The sequence below is a fragment of the Panicum hallii genome, chromosome 9 (genome assembly GCF_002211085.1).
Source record: "Panicum hallii strain FIL2 chromosome 9, PHallii_v3.1, whole genome shotgun sequence".
NCBI lineage: Eukaryota > Viridiplantae > Streptophyta > Magnoliopsida > Poales > Poaceae > Panicum > Panicum hallii.
The window spans coordinates 69862173-69887740 of record NC_038050.1 but is presented as its reverse complement, the minus strand read 5'-3'; the positions used below and the strand labels follow the sequence as shown (position 1 = coordinate 69887740).

At 43.2% G+C, this 25568-nt stretch overlaps 5 protein-coding genes across 5 annotated transcripts; 2 read left to right on the top strand and 3 right to left on the bottom strand.

Moving 5' to 3' along the window:
• Positions 1–3452: 3452 nt before the first annotated feature.
• Positions 3453–10718, top strand: LOC112877745 (phosphoinositide phosphatase SAC2). Its single transcript, XM_025942102.1, has 16 exons — positions 3453–4049; positions 4742–4946; positions 5042–5207; positions 5822–6044; positions 6644–6720; positions 6865–7052; positions 7132–7226; positions 7399–7532; positions 7636–7749; positions 8011–8326; positions 8623–8744; positions 8872–8982; positions 9387–9566; positions 9662–9823; positions 9902–9983; positions 10114–10718. The coding sequence occupies exons 1-16, from the start codon at positions 3990–3992 to the stop codon at positions 10222–10224; spliced, it is 2346 nt and encodes a 781-aa protein (XP_025797887.1). The 5' UTR covers positions 3453–3989; the 3' UTR covers positions 10225–10718.
• An 87-nt stretch (positions 10719–10805) lies between these two features.
• LOC112877748 lies at positions 10806–11796 on the bottom strand. Its single transcript, XM_025942104.1, has one exon. The coding sequence runs from the start codon at positions 11611–11613 to the stop codon at positions 11218–11220; it is 396 nt and encodes a 131-aa protein (XP_025797889.1). The 5' UTR covers positions 11614–11796; the 3' UTR covers positions 10806–11217.
• Positions 11797–12376: 580 nt separating this feature from the next.
• On the bottom strand, positions 12377–14433 carry LOC112877746 (40S ribosomal protein SA-like). Its single transcript, XM_025942103.1, has 5 exons — positions 14180–14433; positions 13579–13841; positions 13282–13479; positions 12988–13180; positions 12377–12821 (listed from the first exon to the last, which is right to left on the bottom strand). Exons 1-5 carry the CDS (start codon positions 14325–14327, stop codon positions 12688–12690), a joined length of 936 nt encoding a protein of 311 aa, XP_025797888.1. The 5' UTR covers positions 14328–14433; the 3' UTR covers positions 12377–12687.
• A 668-nt stretch (positions 14434–15101) lies between these two features.
• Positions 15102–19758, top strand: LOC112876752 (O-glucosyltransferase rumi homolog). Its single transcript, XM_025940924.1, has 7 exons — positions 15102–15371; positions 15542–15580; positions 15887–16509; positions 16786–16978; positions 17166–17230; positions 17311–17521; positions 19204–19758. Exons 1-7 carry the CDS (start codon positions 15219–15221, stop codon positions 19603–19605), a joined length of 1686 nt encoding a protein of 561 aa, XP_025796709.1. The 5' UTR covers positions 15102–15218; the 3' UTR covers positions 19606–19758.
• A 794-nt stretch (positions 19759–20552) lies between these two features.
• Positions 20553–23802, bottom strand: LOC112878241 (eukaryotic translation initiation factor 3 subunit K). Its single transcript, XM_025942681.1, has 8 exons — positions 23557–23802; positions 22780–22836; positions 22645–22695; positions 22486–22548; positions 22138–22188; positions 21984–22050; positions 21190–21272; positions 20553–20970 (listed from the first exon to the last, which is right to left on the bottom strand). Exons 1-8 carry the CDS (start codon positions 23662–23664, stop codon positions 20770–20772), a joined length of 681 nt encoding a protein of 226 aa, XP_025798466.1. The 5' UTR covers positions 23665–23802; the 3' UTR covers positions 20553–20769.
• Between the last annotated feature and the right edge of the window lie 1766 nt (positions 23803–25568).

Here is a 25568-nt window from a genome sequence, read left to right as displayed (position 1 = left end):
ATCGATCATGGCACTCGTTTCTCTTGTGTACGCTGTTCATTCAGATCACTTGAAGATCTGGGTGTTGTATTTATATATATAATATATATGCGCCACACACACACAAAAAAGAAACAAAAGCTTGACGATAGGAGGACATGGGGCTGCGTTGCGTGCAGCCATGTAGCTTATTAGGCATGTTCTCCCTACACACGCCTACTCCTACAGCGCAAGGAAACAAGACTGGCCAGAGCTTTCACGGAGCGCCGCGTCCAAATCAGAGCAGGGCGAGAGGGCGCCGAGCCCATTCGGCAGGGAGACGCAGACGCCACTGTTCCTCAACGTTCAGAACGGCAAAACACGGCCACCCATGGACTGTCCGGCTCACCACCACACCCTGCGATGGCTCACCGAGTGGTCGGGGGGGACGCGGCGCACGACACGCAGGCGGTGCGGCACACGCAACGTACAATGTGTTCCATGGCCTGGGCGTACGTGTGCGTGCAAGTCTGAACAAGGGAGACTGGTGGTACTCTTAGTTTGTCACCGGCGGCAGCCAATAGGTGGATGGAGTAGAGACGCATGTTCCACGTGCTCAACTGGCGGCGGGTGAGCCTGTGTATATATGAGACTGGATGTCTTGTGACAGGTGGGGCTGGGATTAGCAGCTTGGTGAACCATCTAAATCAGAGCCTTCCTCGTCGTCACTGCCACCTCATGCGATGGCCCATGCATAATCGAATTATTTCCTTTTCTTCAGAAAAAAATTATTTTTCGAATATTCTCCGGATCTCTAAACTTTAGTCCCATCACATAAAAAAAAATCTTATCGTTTAGAAGTATTAAATAAAATCTGTTTGCAAAACCTTTTGCACAGATGGATGTTAATTTGTGAGACGAATTTAATGAGCCTAATTAACCTATAATTGCTACAGTGATGCCACAGTACCATCAGCTAATCATGGCTTAATATACCATATTAAATCTGTCTCACGAATTAATCCAGGAATTATGTAATTAGTTTTGTAATTAGATTTTATTTAATACTCCTAAATAATAAATTTATTTTTAATATAATATGGCTAAAGTTTAGATCCCGGCACCAAATATGTTAAGCATACAGCAAAGGCAGGGCGCGACGGGAGCCGCCGTTTCGTCGTAAAGCTGCCATGGCTCGAGCCTGGAGTTACCTCAAGCCAGATTGATTTTGGTACTGGCAGCTTTCTGCAGATTCTGTCTGGGACATGCGGAGCCTCTTTTTTTTTAGAAGAAATGGCCCACGGCCCTGCCCCATTTCATCGAAACAAAGCAGACAGTAGCATGTTCAGTACATGTTTTTGCACCCAAGCAAACTGGAAAAACCTGAACTTGCCGTCAGCAAGAACGGTCCAGACCAAGCGAAACAGAAAACGCCATGAAGGCCGATACAGTTCAGAGATACACCAACTAGAACTACATCAAGAAGAGGGGACTTTCTTGTCTTGCAGCTGTTATTCAGAGGTTCCAGTTGAACGTCCCTCTCTTGATCTTCTTCACGAAGGCATTATCGCCAAAGGGGTGACATTCAGAGCCTTTTCGACAGTCTTACAAAAACGGCAATCGCACTAGCAGGCAACAGACAAGAATCGCCCCCTTTTCTATCTGCAAACTTCCAGAATCTGCAAATGTCAGTGTTCACGGGCTAGCAAGAAACGAAGAAACCCTTTACCAACCTCGGAATTTTACTGTCCATCAGTCTCTCAAATTCAAAAAAGCGACATATTATATGAAAAACAGGTGAAAAGAACTATGTATAATTGTGGACTTGCTGCATCCAGAGCAAGCTACTACCTACCAAAAAAGGGACGTGCAAAAAGGAGGCTCCCTGCCTCTAGCATGGTGTCCATCACGCCATGCTACATGGCCATGCTCACGACCACTTATTCCCCTTCAAATCAAATCCGTGTGGAAAAGAGGGAGGGGGACGCACACCTAACCTAGCAAATGCAAACGCCTCACACTCCACAGTGTAGCAGCGATCTGCCGAGGAGAAACAAACCAAAGCAATTTTTTTTTAAAAAAGAAAACAAAGCAGGTCAAAAGAGAGACGAAAAAGGAGCCCAAAGGCGACGGCGAACCAAAAAAAAGGCTTATCGCCAACGCACGCACGAGATTCAGAGCTCGTGTTCATGTTGCCCTGCAACCCAACACCTGTGTGGAATCTACGAGCACAGACAACTGATGGGGTTAAACTGTAACCATGTAAAAGAAAGGAGGAGTCTTTGGATCATGCACGGCGATGTTGATGTGCCGGTATGAAGATAAGCACTGTGTCTCAAGGCTGCTTGATCATCGCCCAGGTTTCTCCATCGAATGGCCGAAATTAGATGCTGGTTTTTCTTGAGCACACGTCATCGATCTGCTGCCATTTTTTTTATTTTCTTTTTTTGCTCTCAGAGCTGAGAGCGAGGGAATGATTTTTCATGCATGTGGTCCTGGGGAACAAATAGACCGGTGGTTCTGTTCACTCCACACATGCAAAGGCCAAAGGCCACAAGAGTTCGTTGTCAATTCAGGTAGTTGGGTGACTTGACTGTGAACTGCACTGAACAGTAACAACGGTAGATTCCATATACTGTACTGTATGCAGTAACTGTGGGATGACTGAGCGAAATACAGTGTAATCTTGCAGGAAAAGGCTCCTTCTGCCTCGAGCGTGAGCTGACCAGCTGATTACCATCTTTTTGGTTTTAGTGATGTATCATGAATCTGCTCAGCTTTTCAGGGGGAATTAAGATGAAGTAGCTTCCAGTTCTTGGTCCCTCTTCAGAAAGCTAAGTGTCATCTTGCTTGCACGCTTCTTCTCTCTTCTCTTGTCCGTCAGTATTGCATTAATAGTACCATATGGGATGTTTGCTCATCTACGAACCTGAACCAACTTCCTGAAGTCCCACTGGCAGTTCAATCCAGGTTCATACTACTGTTCAAGTTTTAAAACTCGCTTGGAAAAAAAATAAACTAACGCATCGTTTAAGAATTCTTTCCAAGAAATTAAAACTGTTTCCATCATTGATGTTTCCATCTGGAATAATTTGTTTGTTTAGTCACTGGAAAGGTTCAAAAGAATTAACCACAAAGTCAAAGGCTCAAATTCGAAAAATCAAATTGAAAACCTCGTCTTTGGTTATTGGATTACTCTTTGTTCTTCACATAACAGAACTGCAGGGGAAAAAACGAACTTTTTTATTTTTTTTGAATAATCAACTCCTCCTTTTGTTACAGCTCATGACGGAGTGGCGTCGTTTTACTCCGTCATGCCGCAAAAAGCTGACATTTACCGGTTTCCTCTTGGACGAGACGAAACCAAAGTTGTTCACTAAACTAAACCGCAGGGCAGGACCGGAGCCAGCACCAAAAGATACCAAGAAAGATAATGTTCCTTCAATGATTACACGGTTTTGCCCCTTGCCCGGCCACTCGCGCTCGCCGTTGCGTGGTGTTTTTGTAGACGACGCCGTCGTCGCCAGCCAGCTTCATGTGGCTCTGCGCTGCCTCCTCCCTCCCTCCCCAACCCCTCCAGAAAAGTCCATTCTTTTACTCCGAGTATTTAGCCTCGCCTATTGCTGACACAGCTCTCCCGCGGGCGTTGTATGCGCGCAATCCTCCCGTTCCACTCCATAACAAATCTCTCGTTGCCGAGCTCAGAGAAAGGAAATCTCCTCTTCTTGGTCTTCGGTTTTGCATCGATTTAATATTTTCCGGGTCTTGCGCCCTGCGCAGATCCAACGGTGGTGGAATCTTTCGTCGTGGGGGTTGAATTGTATCGATTTCGATCCGTTTGTTCACGGTTTCGGCGTCTGATCCGAAAGGTGGGAGCTTTGATTGGGTTCTCTCTCCTGGAGCATTTGTGTTTGTAAGCGACAAAGATGCTCTACTTGAAGCAGCCGACGAGGAGCTGAACAACCACGGTGTGTCTTTGGTTTTTCTCAATTTCTCGGTGAGGACTGGTGTTCATTTGTCGATCTGATCCGATGGAGGCTATGACGGGTGGCAAATTCCTCCAAAAGTTTCGGCTCTACGAAACCAGATCGGTACGGATCTCTTGCAAATCTTGTTTCCTTAGTACTCGCTTGATTTGGTTTCGATTGCAAGTTCTCCGAACTTAGAGATCTCTATATATTAGTAAAAATCCTGTGTTTGACCTTGTTGCAATGGGTTTGTGTTGTTTTTCGGTAAAATGGTTGATTCAATTCTTGTGTGATTTAATGTTAGAACCGCGTGTTGGATGTCCTTTACGATAGGTTCAGTTCAATTAGGTTACTGGAAAGGGTAAAAGGCTGCAAAAAAGTAGAGGAAGATCCTTCCTTTTGTTTCTTTTGCAGGGAGGCAAGAGAATGAAAACAAAAAGGCTGTTCCTTCTTTTGCTATTCTCTGCAATTCTTTCAGGCATATTAAACGTTTGCTCGAATAATATTCAGTTTTACTATTATGTAGATTTGCTCCTATTGCGTAACCGCCTTCTAACTTTTACTGTGAAGCCAATGCCAAATATAAGGTTTCAGCTACCGATTTTGTATGCACAAGTTTTTTCAAAGTTTCAAGGATAGCTAGCTCTACGATTTAGACATGAAGATTTGGATACTTGTACATTAGATGTTCGATATTTGTCCCTACCGTACTGTTCCATTGATTTACTGGAGATTGTTTTAGTGTTTAAACTTATATGCATTTTATCTAATGTCCAACTGTTTGCTGTTAATATGTGTACGCCTCTTTGGTGTAGAAATTTTATCTTATTGGAAGAGACAAGAGCAGGAGTCACTGGAGGGTGCTAAAGATTGATCGCTTGGAGTGTGCTGAGCTGGGTGTCGAGGAGGATCCAGCTAGTTACACAGAGAATGAATGCCAAGAACTGCTCTGGCGGATTCATGAGGGGAATAGGTTGACTGGTGGACTGAAATTCGTCACAAAATGCTATGGAATAGTTGGTAATGCAACATGAGCTGACACTCCCTGAACACATGAATCACATCTCTCTAGCTTTTGTCGTCAAATTATAACATTCAATTGTTTGCTTATTCAGGTTTTGTAAAGTTTCTTGGTCCTTATTACATGGTCGTAATAACCAGGAGAAGGAAAGTTGGCACAATATGCGGCCATGAGATCTATTCCATTGGCAAGAGCGAAATGATCGCAATTCCAAGTGTTATAGTCTGGCCCAACGTGGCTTATTCTAGGGATGAGAACAGGTCTTTTATTTTTTTCAACATGTAAATATTGTGTATTGCCTGTTGTAATTCCATCAGTTGTTCTTAACAATATAAAAAATGCCAGCTTGCTTTCTAGTGTATATTTTCTAGCTTTTTTATTCATTTATCTCATTGTTTGCTGTTTTCGTTTCCACATATTTGAATCTTGAGCTCATTCTGTTGCTATGTTGTGTTAAGACGCAGTTTTGGTGTCGGCATATTTTCTCCCCCTTGTTTGCCCTGTTTTGTGTCAGTTTGCATGATGACAGACTAGGTTTTCTTCATTATTCATGTTCCAGTAGAGCATGGGCAATCATTTGCGTGATTTTGTTCGATTGTATGGTGATAGAGTAATATTTGTTCACATCTCTCCTATGTTTATAAATTTACTTGTTGAGGAACAATATACATCCAACTCGTATAGCCAATATACATCATGTGAATTCTTGCAGTTCTGAGCCTTGTGTAAGGTGTTCATGTGGTTGGAGGTATATAGAAAAGTTTCAAATTTTCTAGCTCCAGTGGATTCTATTTATAATATTCATTTTCTGATATATGCTACAAGTTTCAAATTTTCCGAAAATACTTATGTTCTTGTCTCGTATTTTCTGTAGATATAAGCGCCTACTTTGCTCAGTTGATCTTTCGAAGGATTTCTTCTTCAGCTACTCTTACAACATCATGCGCAGCCTTCAGAAGAACATAACCGAGAAGAATACTGGACAGGTTGTTTATGAAACAATGTTTGTATGGAATGAATTTCTGACACGGGCAGTCCGGAATCATCTCAAGAATACCAGTTGGACTGTTGCCTTAGTCCATGGATTTTTTAAACAGGTATGTTCTTTTTGGGATAAATAAGTTAAAGTTCTTTTATTAGTGTGTTAATTGATCCCTCCTTCGAAATTCTGATTAATGAGCTTATCCGTATCACCAGTACTGTCATACATCATCGAAGACCACAAGTAGGGCTGCAGCTAACTCAATGCCACCCAACTAACTTGCGTGTTTCACTCTACGTCTCATGACCTGATATATAGTGAAAGCTTGAAATAAAGGGTTTGCAAAGGCATGGCTTTGTATAACCTGCTGACATTTTTCAGTTTGAGCTGCTTGAGGCTTTCCTGAGTCGAACATTTGCTCGTAAGTCTCAGCAGACTGTTATTTTTTTTTTGTTCAGTTCTTCTAATTCATGTTTTGTATGTTGCTGATACAGAGTAACATCATATAGTCTGGACAATTTAATTGTTCTCCGCTAATGCTTAGTTACGAAATTACACTGCTATATTTTATCTGTTTTGACGTTCCTTAGCCAGTAAGTGTTGAGCACTGTTTCATGATCCTAGTTCAAGGACCACAAAAGCATATTGTAAAATTGGAATTACAAACCAATTGCCATATGAAGACATGCTAATACGCTTGTTTTGGTTTGGCAGTCGAAGCTCTCTGTATCAGGGAAGGATTTTTGGTTGACACTTATAGCTAGGCGCTCGCGCCATTTTGCTGGAACGAGGTTTGTGCTACAACTTCTAGCCTTTATATTTATAGTTTAAGACAAGAATTACATTTATAAGTAGCCAATTCCACATCCATTTCATCTCAACAGTAGTTTGTTAACCATTTTCTGAATACTTCTTTGTCGATTTTTGAATTTTAGATTCTTGAAGCGAGGTGTTAATGAAAAGGGCAGGGTCGCCAATGATGTTGAGACTGAACAGATTGTTTTTGAAGACACATCCGATGGAATCCCAAGTCAGATGGCTTCTGTTGTACAACACAGAGGATCAATACCTCTTGTCTGGTTTCAGGAAACTTCAAGACTTAATATTAGACCAGATATCATATGTAGGTTCTCCTGTTAAATTTGTTATGAGTCTGTATCTTGACTGTCTCGCCTGATATTCCAATTGCCTTTCTGCTGCAGTAAAACCCGATGTGGACTACAAGGCGACTCGCCTTCATTTTGAGAACCTTGCACTTAGATATGGGAATCCGATAATCATCTTGAACTTAATAAAGGCAAGTGCAGCATCAATGTTGTTCATACTTTGACATGAACGATGTGTCTAATCTTCTGCTTATATTGTCACTGACTTCTATTTCTAAGAGTTAATTCGCCAACTTGATAGCCTTTTGCTATTTGTTGTAAATCTGAATATTCTCTTTGGATCCCTTAATTGTCTTTTATCAGACCCGTGAGAAGAAGCCTCGTGAATCTTTGCTCCGTGCAGAATTTGCAAAGGCTATCCATTACATTAATAAGGGGCTAACAGAGGACAAACGTCTAAAATTTTTACACATGGATCTGAGTAAGCTTTCTCGAAGGTAATATATTGTGTTCCAAGCGAGTCTTTTGTAAGATTGCTCTTGCTATGTAAGTCAATTATCTTGTAAGTACCTTAAGCAAAGTACTACATGATACTTTCAGGAAAGGCACTAATGTGCTTGCACTGTTGAACAAGGTGGCATCCGATGTGTTGGATCTAACTGAATTCCTCCACTGCGAAATAAGTGCATCAGCAAAATCTGAGGATGCCCCAAGGTAGCTTCCGGTCTACTTAGAAACATTCTAAAGTTTACCAAGAGAACTTTTTCTTAGGAAACCATGAGATGTAGCTGATAAATCATAGGAAGTTACAGTTCAGCAAATTCCTTAAAGAATATGCACCTTCACCAAATTTGGTTTTACAACATTTTTTCTGCAAGTCTGTATGTCAAATTCATATATTAGAGGTCACATATCTTTTGTATATTTGTAAGTGCTCATTCGTCAATCCTAATACCTTTTATCCATTTATTTCAGTGGTGAAAGAACTGTTGCCAAACGACGTGATGACAAATGTAGCAGTGATCAAAGCGAATGCGTAGCTAAGTTGGTACCTCTTTTGTTACAGAAGGGTGTCCTCAGGACAAATTGCATAGACTGCTTGGACCGCACAAATGTTGCACAATTTGCATACGGTTTAGCTGCTTTAGGGCGTCAACTTCTTGCTCTGGGGCTTATTGAATCACCTAAAATTGAATTGCATGCTCCTCCGGCTGATGATCTGATGGATTTCTATGAACGGATGGGTGATACATTAGCTATTCAATATGGTGGTTCTGCCGCTCACAACAAGGTATCTCGTGTTATGTTAGCTTACTCTGGTAACATTCACTACTGAAGAGTACAACTCATAATGCTGTGCTTATTTCTTTTCGAACTGTAAACACCTTAAATCAACTGGTTATAAAAAGATTCCTTACTGTTCCAAATTGCTTGTTTGAATTACTCCCTCCGGTCGGTAATATTTGACGTTTCTGACCGGAGGAATCAGCTAGCAGCAAGTCAAAAAATTTTTGTCTGAACGTCATCTATTCTCGCGCGGAGGTAGTATATCAGGCTAATTTTCCATGTTACTCATATGTGCCACAGATCTTCTGTGAGCAAAGAGGCCAGTGGAAGGCAGCAACCCAATCTCAGGAGTTCCTTCGAACCTTGCAACGCTACTACAATAATGCCTACACTGATCACGACAAGCAGGATGCTATAAACGTGTAAGCTTCTCAATATATTGCAAAATAATATACTGGTAGGAATGACAGAACCAGTGGGAAGCATTGACATTTATGTGTTTATATTTGTGCTTACCATAAAATGGTTTGCCTGTCATAAAAAATGCAGATTCTTAGGGCATTTTCAACCTCAACAAGGGAAACCTGCATTGTGGAAGCTGGACTCAGATCAGCATTACAACATTGGGAGGCAAGGAACTTTAAAAGAAGAGATTGCAAGGTGCAGATTATAAGCTTCCAATACCTTTTGAAATGACTATATATTATACTCAGCTTATACCTTTTAGGAAACATTTTACATTTTAATATGATGGTTTACCGCTTACCGCAAGTTCTTTTCTGCATCTGTGAAAATAGCATATTGTCTCATGGAAATGTAGCAGGGTTGTTGATGTAGACCTTATTTTGAAGTGCAAATTCTTAGGCTTCGAGAACTTGGAGGAACAAAACGTACATGTTTTGTTACCGGTTTCAAGAAAATAAGCATTTCTTGTTTCATGAGAACGGTTTCGAACTATGCAATTGATGTATTAATTGGAGACCGATGGGTCTTATTTGTACTTTTCTTGTATTGGTCCGTCAGATTTGTTCTAATGTAGCAATCCTTATCTTGTTATACATCAGGTCATTCATAAAGAGGTCACTATCAGATGGTAATATTCTGTTGGAGAACAGCTTACCTGTATCTAACTGCAACAATGGAGAAAACACAGGATTGCTCCCTATGCAACAGCTGGATGATATTAGAGAGCCTTCTGATTCCGCACCAGATATCTCCATATGTGAACCTAACCCATGCTCCAGGTGTGTCAATCCTTACACAAAATTGGAGCCTACTGGAAAACTTGTTCGTTCCATGAATGTAATATGAAATAACTGTGTTTTTTATATATATTCAGTATGAACTATGGCACAGTGCCTGGAGGAAGGCACTCCATGTCAGAAGAGCGGCAGAATTATTTGAAAAGATTAGGTTACCCTGAGTTACATTCTTCAAATTTCCTTGACCTTGATTTGCTGTCATCTTCGGGGAATTCCTGCGATGAGGAAATTTTCGAGAGGTAACATATGCTGGCACTAGTTTGTATATCGTACCACTCTCTTTGCATTGTTAAGGTGTTTCAAATCATGATTTGCAGGTCGTCACTGATCAATTCGCCTATGGATGAGATCAGTGTTGAATCATCTACGTCATACAGCGAACAAGGACATGTCGATGAGGTTAGCCTCATTACTGAACCTTTCCTCAATCTGAATGTGGCTATGAGAATCATCAGCAACTGAACTTACTGTCGCACTGCTTCCCATTATTTCCGAATTTCATGCTGTGAACCTTTTTCAATTTTTGCAGGGAAGGGATGACACGGATCTGTCTCGCTCGAGCAGCCAGCTCTCAGACACTAGGGACTATTCCGACCGCTTTGCACACTGGGTCGCTAATGGAGGCATGCTTTGCTACTAGGTGGTTATCTTTTTGTCTTGGTGACTAGAAATTTTGATGCAGCAGGAAATGGCTGACGGCTAGAGCAGATCAAACAGCTGACTGCTAGGCGCATCTGCCTGCACAAGAGGCGAGACTGAAGAGATGGCAGCCATCGGAGAAGCCCCGCACCATCGTGGTTGTGATCATTGGAAGGCTTGACGTTAATAATCAGACGAGATGTCAGTGGCTGGGGTGGGTACAGAATTTAATTTGCTATGGTGAAGAATTTGACCATAGTTTAGACAATAAATAGGCCAAAGTATATCTGATTCTTTTAGCTTAGCTTACCTTTTTTTTCTCCTTTCTCCATAGAAATTATCAAAAGAAAAAACAAAAAAAATAGAAATCGTACTAAAAAAAGGGAAAAAGTGAACTATAGATAAACAACAACATTGTTGTAAATAGTATTCTACGGAAGTATAAATATTTGCTGCTTATTCCAGTCCAGTTCCGGAGGGCTCTGTTTTCGTTTTTTTTTTCCCTCTGGTGCACGTCCATCTGATGCTGTGGCGCGATGTTATGCGTCAGAGCTCATGAGCTGCTGCAGGTTTTCTCGTTACAGGTACGCTGCAGATTTCGTCCACATTTGAAACCCGATTGTACATTTATCAACTGTTTGTACGGTGCAGAGTATGTGCTTTGTCAATGGTTATGAAATTGAGACGTCAAGGGATTATATATTTTTATTTTAAGAAAAAGTAAAGGGATGCAATGGCACGACAGCTTTAAACCTGTTATTTTTTTTTATTTTTGCCCCCTAATATTTCAACATAAACTTCGCATTGATCTCAATGTTGAGACTGGAGACGAAACTATTCCTGCTTAGGTGAAATCTCCTGGAGAGCTACAAAATTCAGCACTCGTTACCTTCTAGACCCAAAGCCCAACGGAGGAACCTTGTAACCTGCAAAAAAAAAACACACGTCAAAAATAAGCATCGATCATGTATAATCTTGACCAAAACCTCTTCTCTTAGCGTAGCGTCCATAAACAGAAAATAATTCTCCAAGGAGACATCAGGCGAGGGCACTCACTCCCGCACTTGCAGCCCGGCCTGAGCGGGTTCTTGCAGTAGTCGAAGACGTACACGAGCTTCTCCATGCACACCCCCTTCTCGAACTGCTCGGTCACGAACGAGCACAGGCACGGGATCGCTACGTCGCCGACCGCGCGGCAGCATTTCTCCGACGGGGGGATCTTGGGCTCCGCAGGGTGCGTCAGGTAGTTCTGGCACTGCGTAGCGGCGTTCATCAGGTCGTCGTAGCACAGGCGCTCGCCGGCGTCAGAGGTGGCCGCGGCGGCCATCGCCGCTACGAAGACGAGGGCGAGGACCAGGGGCGAAGAGCTTGCGAGTTTTGCCATGGCCATTGCTGCTGGCCTCTCTTGGATGTTGAGCGAGAACTGCGTGCTCCTGTCGTGGCGGTGTTGGGTTGGGTTTTATATGGAGGCAGGCGCTGCCTGAGGGAATGGTTGACTATCTTGAAGCATGCGTACCATTATCTACTGGCCGTTTGGGATTGGGACACACTACAAGATATCACTCTATCTACATTGGGCAATTGCATCAAATGCAGATAGATCATCTTATCTTTGAGGTATTAAGAAAAAAGAATTCTGTAAGTACAAATATAATACCAAAGAGATACGGTTAAACAGTTTAATTTGAAGTTCAACCGCGCCGCGCGGCGCCAACCGTGCACGGCACGGCGACGCTCTGCTGAGCGCGAGCCCGTGGCTTCCGTAGCTACACACGAGGTGGTGAGGGAACTCACACCGTTGCATCACAACTCACAAAAGTTTGCACAGCCGGACACACAAAGCAAGAGCACATCGGAACAGACTGTTTCCATCTTCGTCACCGTTTGGGAGGGCTTCTAATTCATTTTAGCGAGAGTTGACAAAACAGCTTCAGGTTATAGTACCTCAATTTGTACGAAACAGGTGAAACCAAAGCCAAAATAAGCCCTACCAAACAGGCAGCGCCACTTTTCGAAACATGCAAATTGCGGGCACAGGTGTATATCATTCTGATTTCAAAATATGCAACGGCCCAGGCTTAAGATGCGGATGACAGCAAGACATTTCTCATTCGGTCGAACTGAATCGAATTTCAAACGGACTGGGAAAATTATACAGTACAAAATCCATGGCAACCAGATTTTCTCAACTGACTCAACATGTTATATAGAACCATCACATCGCACGAATCCATGGAATATAAGCAACATAAACAGAAAAGCTACTTATACCACATCTTAGCAGCCTCTCTCCTCTAGCAGCAATGTTGAAAACAGAACAGGGGCACAAGTTCAGCTAGAAAGCCCTAGAACAGAAAGTGTTCAATGCATAGCTGTAGATGATGCATTCTGATTTTGGACATTCATACTTCGGAAAAATACTGAATTTAAGCCACGAGATGCATCACAAAGGGAGGGCCTATGCCTACTCCCAGCCTTGGGCGGTGGGTTGGGCTGCTGGGTCCCAACCAGCCGGAGCAGCAACAACCGGAGGAACAGCACCCTCCACAGGTGCAGGAGCCCCAGCTGGATCCCAGCCTTCGCCGGTAGGAACTGGAGCTGCAACGAAAAAAATGAGATTATGAGAACACTGTGTTTACCACAAACTTGTAGATGAGCAACTCCCGGCAGAGCAAATGGTGCGGACTATAGCTTTCATTTGAACACAGGGTAGATTTCAGCACGGGTTCCATACCAAAGACGCTGAAATTTTATCAGTACATACCTGCAGCAGCACCCCACTCGGCACCAGTGCCACTGACAGCAACAGGCGGTGCAGCAACATCAGAGGCCCATTGGTCACCACCCCACTGATCAGCTGCTGGGTAATCAGTGATAGCGGCAAAGTCAGGGGCAGCAGCAGCTTCCTCCTCCTGCTCCTTTGCTTCCTCAGGGTCTCTGTAGAAGAACAAATCAACCTGCAAACAACATCATCGCATAAGAATGCGAAGGATAATAAAAAATGTGCACTTACTGCAGGTCTAATGTCAATTTTGAAAAGCATCCTAAGCTTGCATACCATGACTTCCCACTTGTGCCCAGGGAGGATCGTGCCCCTCATCTGCAGAACCATCCTGGCCAAGAGCCAGAACAGGCATCCAATGCTGTTCCTTCCCTTGTTGTTGGCTGGGATGCCAATATCGACATACCGCATGGGGGAGTCAGTATCACAGAAGGCAATGGTGGGGATGTTCCCCAGAGCAGACTCCTTAATTGGCTGCAAACAGTTACACATATCAATTAGTTCACCATCACAGGGTACTGCATGTTCCGGCTAATGCATATCTCAGAACTTTCAAATGGAAATTCTCTTCACCTGGTGGTCAGTCCTTGGGTCGGTAAGGATGAGCAGTCTGGGCTCACTGAAGGATGTCTGGAGCTGATTGGTGAAGGTACCAGGGGTGTGCCTCCCAGCAATGGCATGGGCACCAGTGTACTGCGCGAACTTGAGGACGGCGCGCTGGCCGTAGGGGCGGGCGGACTGGACAATGATGTCCTGAGGGTTCTCGATGGCAACGATTACCCTCGCCGCCAGCTGGAGCTTCTCCCATGTCTTGCCAAGGTTGATGATGTAGATGCCTGATAAAAAAAACATCAACAGGAAGGCATATCACAACTAAGCACTACAGTACTTGCGAGTTAACGAGGGTGCTAAATACCACACGGCAACGCAGATCATAATTAATACTAGATTTCCATTACAGGCCTCATGCCGCCATAATTGATGACAGGATCATCTAATTCTGATAAACGCTAAAATGCTTAGCTTACGATACAAACCGGTGATACGAGCTCACAGCCTAACTACGCAGGAGATTTCGTGTCAGGAACACTGGAGCGACAGAGGTTGTCTATCTGTCTACATGGATCTACATGCGGACGAGACAAGGGAAGGATGCTCCCGAGAAGGCAGGTACCGTCGGTGCGGCGCTTGAAGACGTAGCGCTCCATCTGGAAGTCGCAGTTCTTGGTGCCCAGGTGGACGTCGGCGGCGAGCATCATCTGGATGTCCTGCTCCTTCTGGGACAGCGCCCGCGGCGCGCCTCCGCCTCCCGCCGCCGCCATGGTGGAAGGGGATGCAAGAGCTTGGTGGTGGCCCGAAGGGGAGGAGGAGAGGGCTCGGGCTAGGTGTCTGGGAGTGGCGGCGCTAGGGGGGAAGAAGGGGAGGAGAAGGGGGTCTTATCTGTGGCGCCTCAAAACCCTAGGAAGCTTCTGCAGCGAGGAGATGCGCGTTGGGCCGTGACGAAACATGGGCCTATCTTTAAGTCGGCCCATCACACTACTATTTCGGTTTTTTCTCCTTTTTTTCCATATGAATTTCAAAACAAATCATCTCCCTGTTTTTTTGGCAACGGAACAAAATACATCCCACCCTTACAGTAGCTGCAGTACAAAAGACTCAAAGAGTTCTTACAAGAATAAAAAGCTGAATAACAAAAAAAATGAAAGATAAATAACAAAGATAACCCCATTAGCGTAATCTGTCGCTAAACTTTCAATCGTGGTTATCAAAATTCAAACATCTCCAAAGTTACTGCCTCCAACATGCGGCATGCATTGCTTGCACACATGATCTCGGTCGTTCTCTTTCTGTCAAGTTTTGAAATATGAGCAGGTTGAATTTACCGACTCACCCCCCGTTAATTCGTCCCGTTGCATGCACACGCTTTAGCACAGTCAAAAGCTAACTGCTTCTTCGCTCACTCTGACCGCGTCTTGTCGAACTTGGCGGCCTCTTGCATGGCACCACTCCCTACATAGCACACGTGGACGCGCCTCCTGAGCGATCGGCGCGGACGCAACGTCCTCTAGCGGCTGCCGTGTTCGACGATGCCTCGATCTGATGCCGCTGATACCGAGTTCCTTCTCTGATCCAGAGGCAAAACCCATGATCATCGGAGTCTGATCGCCGGAGACGAAGGGGTGGACAAGGGAGGAATCACCGCCAGGCGATCCATGGCTACGGCGCCGGCCACAGCTGCGGTCCCGGACGGGCGGCGGAGCAAGGTGTCGGGCTCGTCGTCGTCGCCGGTGACGACGGCCATCTTCCTCTTCTTCTTCGTCGTCGTGGTCGGCGTCCTCGTGTCCGCCCGCTGGATCACCACCACTGTGAGTGCAGGGTTTATATCTCCCCTCCTCCCCCGATTGCAATCCTCGACAGACAAATATGTCCCAAAAAAGAAGAATCTGTTTGTTGGTGCATTTCTCCGATTAATACAAAGATTAGTCAAGCCGTCCTTCCTAGGCACTAATGAACAATTAATTTAACATACGTGCAGACTCATCTGTCAATCGTGGATCAGTGGCGCTCAAAGCCGGTAGGTAAACCCCATCCATTCTCTTTTTTTTTCGAAAATTTTGCAATCACCCAGAGTAACCTATTCCTAAAGAATTTGCAACGGCATAATTCATATTCATACAAAGAAATATCTGAGAAAATTGGGATTTTTCATTTCTTATCAGCATACTCACTTGGGGTTAGATTGGATGTGCCACTGATCAACTCATGATTTTTCTCTTTCCCCAAAATTCGAACAAAAACACACACAAAATTCGATCAAGTTTTTTTTTCTTTTTAAAAAGTGAGCTGGTTAGCGTTGATCGTCGTCTTCCTCTCCCTGCAGGCCATCCTGACCGCGACGCATACCACCTCTATCCCGGCCATCCCCGCCGCGCCGCCGCCGCCGCGGGCGACCTACTCCCTCTCCTGCTTGGCGCCGCCGCTTGCCCGCGACCCGGACATACCCAGCAACATCTCCCAGACCCTCAACCTCGCGCTCTCCCCCAACGCCTCCTCCGCCTCCACCTGCGCCGCCATCCCCGACCCGCCGCCGCTCCCCGCCAACGCCAACGCCTCCTCGACCTGCCCCGACTACTTCCGCTTCATCCACGAGGACCTCCACCCATGGCGCGCGGCGGGGGGCATCACCCGCGCCATGGTCGACCGCGCACGCGCCACCGCCAACTTCCGCCTCGTCGTGATCCGGGGCCGCGCCTACATGGAGCGCATCGCACCGGCATTCCAGACGCGCGACCTCTTCACTATCTGGGGCATCCTGCAGCTGCTCCGGCGCTACCCCGGCCGCGTCCCCGACCTCGACCTCATGTTCGACTGCGTCGACTGGCCCGTCGTGCACGCTGACCAGTACCAGGGGGAGAACGCCACCGTATTGCCACCGCTCTTCAGGTACTGCGGCGACAATGAGACGCTCGACGTCGTCTTCCCGGACTGGTCTTTCTGGGGATGGTAAGCAACTGATCTTAGCTTCCTGTTTCTCCACCACAAATTAGTTATGTTTCTTTCGTGCATTGGCATGGTCATACCAGTATTCACTGCATTCCTTGTTGATAATTGTGAATTCGACGAGAACCAATTGCAAAAGAACAGTTGCATTTCTGATTGTGTTTTTACTTTTTAGGGGCTAGCAAAGTGAAATTATTGTTGACAGTCTGTTCATTTGTGTTTTGATGTTCATACAAAGGCACAACCACTTAATTAAATGTCTGTGATGACTGATGACAGGCCTGAGATCAACATAAAGCCATGGGATGCTCTGCAGAAGGAATTGAACAGTGGCAACAGGAGGGTGAAATGGATGTATAGACAACCTTATGCTTACTGGAAAGGGAATCCAGATGTGGCAACTATAAGGCAGGAGCTAGTTAAGTGTAATGTCTCCAGTGAGCATGAATGGAACGCACGAATTTACAAACAGGTACTTTGCTTTTCTTTATGTTGCATTCAAGTTCATTATACTTGGAGTTATTGTAATGCCCCATTCGCTTGTTCAATTCCATCCCATAAAATGTTTAAACCTTCATATTTAGTGGACAATCACTTTTCACTGAAACAGTTCTGGCAATGGTGATTCATCATTGATTAGCTATTTTTTTATCATTCAGGATTGGGTCAAAGAGATCAAGGCAGGATACAAACAGTCAAATTTGGCTAGTCAATGCATCCATAGGTTTGCTTTTTTCTCTTGCAGATAAGTTCAAATTTATTCTGTTCTGTCAGTAATGCTGACCTTCTTTCTTTGGGAGACAGGTATAAGATTTATATTGAAGGATCAGCATGGTCAGTTAGCGAGAAGTATATTCTAGCTTGTGATTCAATGACACTAGTGGTTGCACCAAAATACTATGATTTCTATTCAAGGGTGCTGATGCCCATGCAACATTATTGGCCAGTTCGGGATGGCAATAAGTGTAGCTCAATCAAGTATGCTGTTGATTGGGGCAATTCTCACAAACAAAAGGTATTTATATGACTTTTACGTGTCAGTAACGAAGTTTGCTACAGTATACCATGGCATACTCTTGTCTTGCTTATGTGAGTGAACAGAAATTTGGAATATGTTGCTTATAAGATACATTATGTCGTCTGAACTCTGGAGATATTTTACTGTCACCTGTATTAATCAAACAACCGCGTATGATAAAGTACCGAGAGACGTCATGTGGTGGGCCTTGGAAAAACACAAAGTTCCAACTAAGTATATTACCCTCATCAAGGATATGTACAAGGATGCGATGACTTGTGTTCGAACATGTGATGGCGATACCAGTGACTTTCCAATTAAAATTGGACTACATCAGGGGTCAGCATTGAGCCCTTATCTATTTGCTTTGGTGATGGATGAGGTCACAAGGGACATACAGGGTGATATCCCTTGGTGTATGCTCTTTGCTGATGATGTGGTGCTAGTTGATGAGAGTAGGGTAGGGGTTAATATGAAGTTAGAGCTGTGGAGACACACGTTAGAGTCGAGGGGGTTCAGACTGAGTAGGACCAAGACCGAGTATATGATGTGCGACTTTAGCCCGACTAGGCATGAGGATGGGGACGTTAGCCTCGAAGGTCAAGTGGTGGCCAAGAAGGATACTTTCCGGTATCTAGGATCAATGCTTCAGAAAGATGGAGACATTGATGAAGATGTTAGACATAGAATTTCAGCCGGGTGGTTGAAGTGGCGGCAGGCTTCGGGCGTCCTCTGTGACAAGAAGGTGCCACAGAGGCTAAAAGGTAAGTTCTATAGGATGGCGATTCGCCCAGCGATGCTATACGGTGCTGAATGTTGGCCTACAAAAAGGCGACATGTTCAGCAACTGAGTGTAGCAGAGATGCGTATGCTGCGTTGGTTCTGCGGGCATACAAGAAGGGACAGAATCCGGAACGAAGAGATTCGAGATAGGGTCGGGGTGGCACCTATCGATGAGAAGTTGATTCAACATCGGTTGAGATGGTTTGGACATGTACAACGGAGGCCTCCCGAGGCGCCGGTGCGTAGTGGAGTTTTAAAGCGGGGCGATAATGTAAAGAGAGGTAGAGGTAGACCTAGACTAACTTGGGACGAGACGGTTAAGAGAGACCTTAAGGAGTGGAATATCGCTAAGGAATTAGTTATGGATAGGAGTGCTTGGAGATTAGCAATTAATGTACCTGAACCGTGACCTTTGTTACTTTTTGTTTAACCCCTAAGTCTTCCTTTGGCTTGTGCACTTTTTGTGTTTCTTATTCTTGTTTTCTGTGGGTTTCATCTCTAGCCTACCCCAACTTGCTTGGGACAAAAGGCTAAGTTGTTGTTGTTGTTGTTGTTGTTGCTGTGCTTGCTTTGATATATTCTTTGGTTAAAAGCATAAAACTTATGATTATAACATAATAGCACAACGGAGAAATGCTGGTCTTATATACTGCTCAATTCACTTCTATTAAGAATATTACAAGCTTAAATTTTGCTGGCAAATGCTTCCTGGTATCATGCGGAATATGCTTGTTTACTTGTCTAGTCTGATTCCACTTGATTTTCACTAGTAATGATCATATTGGAGTAAAGAGCATACCTTTTCTTCTATAGAGAATATTTTGTTATTTAGTTTTGTAAAAGGTTTTGCATCTTTTGATAATAACCATGTTCATGTATCTCTACTTCAAATATAGGCACAGAGAATAGGGAAGCAAGCAAGCAACTTCATTCAAAAAGAGCTCAGTATGGACTATGTATACGACTACATGTTTCACCTCTTAACTGAGTATGCCAAGCTCCTAAGGTTCAAGCCAACCAAACCACCTGAAGCTGTTGAGGTCTGCTCCGAATCTTTGGCTTGCCAAGCTATAGGCCGTGAGAAGAAGTTCATGGAGGATTCCATGATGAGGTCCGCCAGTGATGCTGGCCCATGCGATCTGCCACCTCCTTTCAGCTCTGAGGAATTCAAAGCCCTACAGCGTAGGAGAGAGAAGACAATGAAGCAGATCGAAACATGGGAGGAGAAAGCTTCCAAGCCCGTGGATAGCAAGCCCAGAGAACTTCATGCATTTCCCTCCCCAAAGAGATTCATATAAATTGAATGGTATATACCCAAATTTTGTAGTGGTAAATCATATGTGTTTCTTAGATGATGATGATGATCATGATCATGATTGAACCAAATGTATGACATCTAGTGCAAGTCTCATATGGTTTTAGTTTGTCTCTTCATTATAATTTTATTTTGTTGACTTAGAATACCTTAGAATATTGTCACAAGGTAGTCTGAGAAAATTTTGGAACAAATTCCTTGATCTCTACAGATGTTTCAGAATTCAGACTGATGCTTCCAGCATAGTGAATACTATATCAATGCCAAGCATGGATACACCGTTATTAGATAGTACTACATATAACATACTCCTATCAATTGATTTGTTGAAGTAAAAAAAAACTGGTTTTACCCGACTTCTAGTTCACAATGTCTCGATTTGCGTAAAATAAGATGAAGCCAAAGCTAGAATTACCCCTCCCAAACAGGATGCCGAATATGCACCAGCTGCATCACGGCACCTCTGCAAGTTGTTGCGGCTAACTATCCTGAGCAAAAGAATTTCGTATCTCCGGTGGTAGGTGGGTGAAACTCATTCGGTCTCTCTATTTGACGAAACTATCTGATTTCGTAAGCTCAAGTCAACAGACAAAAAACAGATAAAATAAGTAGACTTCAGCTCTTGGCCGAACGGAAATGAGATTTCACAACTGATGGCAGTGGTATATTTTTTCAAATACATCAAATTTAAGGAATATTTACGTTGATGCCGTAACAAATTATATTAAACCTTTTTTTCAGCCTCGGAGCTAGCTCCAGTTTCGTCATAGTCGGTTTTCGTCATAATCGGTTTGCAAAGACATAGGTCCAGTTTCATCATAATCGATTTGCAAAGACATGGGAAGACACGGGTTTAAAGAACCAGTCTTCTCAGTAACATTATCGTCAGCCTTGCATGCACAGGCAGCACTAGGGCAGGCCAATCTGATGAAGGAATAAAGGCATCACACGCCATTTTGACAAACTGAGCATTTCGTTACAGTATCGGAGTAGGCACCATCAGTTGCAAGTACTAATTAACCCCCAAAACAGGTATACCAAGATAATCTCGAAATCTCAAAATGCGGTACACCACAAAACAGAAGATACAAATGCTTAGAGAAACTTCACTCCCTCTGAGTTATATAAATCTCTCAGTACGCTTGAATCAGCTAAGAACAGGGAATATGCGTGTTACGTGCTCAAATGGAACAGTATCAGCTGTGTTCTTCTTGAGCTCAGGGTGATTGAACTCGTTGCGCGGAAGAACAATCACTTGAGACTGTCCACCCTTCTCAATCACCCAACCCGAGTTCGCGGCATGGTACTCCAGAAACTTGTCCAACGCGAGCCCTTCAATGTTGATAGCCTGTAAAGAAAAGTGGCATGTTACAATCAAGAAGAAATCATCCAATACCACATGTAAACAAAGCACAACCTGGATTACCATGGATTCATGATTATGCTACAATTGACATCAAACATTTGTCCAATATGTTTCTTACAGTACCAGTGTAAAAAAAAACAGGGTATACCAGCACTTGCTGAAAAACTTGAAGCATTTATTAAACAGATAACAATGTTTTACCTCTGCAAGAACAGGCCTTGGAACTTTCTGGTATGTCAAGGAAAGCAGATGAATTGCATAGCCTTGGATTGCCTGCTCAAAACCTGCACATAATATGTACCATCAGAACAACTTCGGATGTCAGAACAACTTCGAATATATAGGTTACAATGCATATCGGCTGCCCTAAATTCATCCAACTGAACATCTTTGAATAAATAAATCCATAGAAAATTCTAGCCCTCCGGCGTTCCTCACATTCAACGAAGCCACATAAAATGAGGTTGCCACACCTTAATAAAGCTAAGGTAAATGTTACAACCCAGGACCAACTGGGCCCGATAAGCGTCTGTTCAGACCCACGGTACTATCCATGGGTACTGCCCACATAAAATGAGCAAGTAACACCCTTCTCCCTCAATTATCCCCAAAATCTCCTCTCCAATCTCTTGTAACATATGCACAAAGCAGTAAGACACCTTAAGATTAGGAAAATAACAAGGTATACCATGCACCTAGCAACAAGAGAGGACAGGTACACAAAATAGTTTACTAGGTCATGAATATGCAATTGAATGCTAAATGAACACCAATGATGAAAAGCACCAGCACCCAAGGCTGATGATAGGAAAACGAAAAGAACAAGATCAACATCATTTTGAACTTCTTCTAGGAATCCCATGTGAAGATTTTAACATGCCTGAGGATTCCTCTAGGAATTAGAACCAAGATTGATGCAACAAGTTCTCTTCAAATATGTGACAGACAATGCATATCTTGAGTTCTTGACTCCATTGCTTGAGAAATATATTTACCTGGAACAACTTCCAATATGTGGCGGTTCTTTGCTGCTTCATCCCAAAACTGACGGAATCTAGCAGTCTTTAAGCAAAGTACTGGATTTAGCAATAGATTCCACGCTAGTTTTTACATTTTATTATATGTAGATAAGTTAGACCAAGTATTTACCTCCAGGTAGTGAGAAAGAACTATCAATGTCTTGAATTGCTCCTCCATTTGCTGAAACAAAGGTGAAAAACAAGTGAGCTCAAGATACTAACAAAACATTTCAAGTGATCCATGGGACATCTGATACATTTATAAGATCAATCTGTTTCAGGAAAAATTTCAAATTCTCACTAATTGCTGTATATACTTCAAACATGGTTGTGAGGCCTCTTTAGCAAGCTTATAAAGATAGGATAGTGTGCACATTCATTAAGAAATAGCAATTGTTAAATTTGCACATCCCAGGTCTACACAACATATCTCATGATATATTATTCACTAAAAGGGAGGGATGGAATTTTTTCATACCACATGTTCAGGGATTAAGAATAAGCACAGACTGAAGTCAGGGGCTGGCATTGCCATGAGAGCCTGTCAACAGAACATCATGGACAAAGCCATAGTCAGAAAGTGAACCAAGATATGCTACTGATAAATAAAATCAATGCAACCATTAGATGTTATGACCTTAATCAATATGCGGGCTACAATCTGTATGCTCATCCTTTCTGGCTCAAACTGCAAAAGGAAACCATTATTAAGAAACTTATAAATGGAACCACATTATTGGTAAAAATTGGTTTCACTAGGGATCATTGTTACCTGGTACAGGCGAAGGAGGCTGAGATTTGCATCCAAGTTATATGTTTGAGACGAGACCTAAACACAACAACAAAAATAGAAACTAAAACATTAGGCAACTAATGTTGTAATAAAACTAAGTGTAAAACTACAACGTATGTATGAACTTGGAACCTAAAGTTTTTTCAGCCAATCAATTGATTGAAGCAGTCCAATCTATGGGTATCATACACCAAAATTTTTATTTAGCAACAGCATGACCATTGAACACAGAGCATACAAACTGAAAATGGCTCCTAATCATTATCATATTTGATGGGTGATGATCGCACATTGATGCATGAGGCCCAACGATGAACATCTTATAACAGTAGTGGCATTCCTAACCTCCCATTATGATAATCAGAACAGTCCTCTTTTTCAGTCACCACAAAATCCCTTACATGCTACTCCTACAAAGTGAATATAAATTCTAGAAACTCCTGCTGATCATAGATCATAAAGAAACATGCTCAGTACATCCAGTAAATTCACAACTACCCAGCAAATATATACACTACAAGCCGCCCACAAAGGTGGAGAACATTGCCAATTTTCTATGGCCATTGAAACAAGACGATGGCACCATTCCATGTGTCAGAGCTATGCAGTTATCTAGCATCCGACTAGCCCCCTTTCGCCGCCGTTCAAACGTAAACAAGAGAACGCTCTATTAGCAATACCAAAAACAGAATCAAGACCTCACGGGGAAAAAAAGGCAGAAGCAAGAGCATCCGCTGGGCGGTGGCTAGGGTTTACCTGCTCGTTGACGAACTTCTCGAGGTCGTTGAGGATGTCGGGGTTGTAGGGATTCAGGGCCACGAGGTCCTCCACCGTGTAGTTCTCCGCTGCTTGCTCGGTCGCCATCGCCGCCGGTCCCGGGAACCCGAACCCTAGCTAGATCTCGCGCGAAACCGTGGGGAGCTCGAGAGACAGGGGAAGTGGCGGCGCGGAGGACGAGAGGCGATGGAAGGGTTTTCGGGGCTGCGTGATTTTGTTATTTGGGTCCCTCGAATGTCCGTGTCCACACAGATTGGGGGCTGCGCTGCAAAATACGACAGGGGAAAGTGCATCGCTGCCCAATTAGAGTTTGATAATTGCATACGAACCCCTCTTTGATGTAAAGGTGATGAAATCGGTTGAAAAAAGTTGGCGAGCTTTTGGTGTGCCGGCGAGTCTTGGATACTCCGGTTTGACGTGGAGTGGCGTCGACAACCGTGTTTGAGAATGAGAAGATTCATGTTTCGTGAGAAGTTCCAATATAAAAACGGTGTCAGGGTAACCGGTGCAAGAGATGGTGGGTATTACCTTTGTGGCAAAGTTCTTAACTACTTCGCATTAGCCTTGGTGGCCAGACCAAACTTTTAATTGGAAGAGACTTGGTGACCACAAGCAGCAGTGGAGCTAGGCCCCGTGCTGCCTATGCTGCAGGCCGGGTTGTAGGCTTAAAATACAACGGTACGTTAGATTAAAAAATAGGTAATATGAAGCTAGTATGAAGTTAGGCACTGATTAACTATTTAACTCGAGGCTTGAGTAGTTGCTGGCTCCGCCTCTGACCGGAAGCATATTCTTGGTGGAGCTCTAACATGGATGAGGGGTGGCTTTAGCCGACTGTACCACGAGAGAAAATCGATGTGCCAAGTTTGCATTTTCTTAACCTATTGCTTTACAATTCCACACTTCTTACTTGCAATTTGCGTGACTTTACTTCTCTAAAGTAGTATCAAGATAGGTTTAGCTCTAGGTTGTAAAATTTTTGTTCAGATGTGTTGGAACATCAGACGAATCATAGTTGCACATCTATATTTTAGTTTATATTTTGTGCAGATAAGATGGAGACTATAGGTTAAAGGTTTTAAATTAGCTAGCCTAATTTACCCCCTCATCTTCCCTCCTAGACTACGAGCACCGATTCCTTTCGAATCAAATACTGAGACCTCACCGCCGGCGAGAACGCGCCAGAGCAGACCGGCCGGCCGCCGTCGGGAGCTGGCAAGGGCACATCTGCAACTAGTTTTCCTGTTATAGAGGCCTTAGTGCAAATACCGGGGACCTGTCTGTAAAACCTTTTCTTCATTTCATGTTTTCAAATCAGCCAACTTGTAAAATTGATAGGAATCTGTAGAAAAATCCAAAAATTGCCAAACTAGTTTTGTTGGAAACTAGAAATCAAGCTCTACAACTTTGGTTAATAGAGTTTGGTTTGAAACCAAATGTTTTTAAAGTTATTTTAAAGTTTAGAAAAAGGGTCTTTTGGGCATAACTTTTGCATAAAAGCTTTATTTTATGTGATTTTTGGTTTATAGCTTATCTAAGTCATGAGTAAGTTTGTGTAAAAATTTCATGCTTAGTACTATTTTGTAGCTTAAGTTCTTTTAAACTTTTGCAAATCAAGTTTGAAATGATTTGGATTTCTTTAAGCATGTTTCTAAGGTTTTCATGTTTAGATCTTTTAACCATGTGTTGTAATACTAATGAGAGTTTCAAAATTAAATTTTTTTTTCTAAATTTTATAGTTCTGTTTATCTAGGATTTGAATTTAAACTTGAAATTTAAATTCAAATTCAAATGTTCTAGTTTCTATTTTCAGAAAATTAGGAAACATTCAGAATAGGCTTATTTATTAGAAGTAAGCCTATCCACAAAAATTCAAGACCATAGCCTTTGTAGTTTTCAAAATAAAAATAAAACCTACAATTCAAGTTTGAATTCAATCATGTTTTTATTTGATTTCCAAACCTTGCTTAATGAGTTTATGTTTGTTAAAT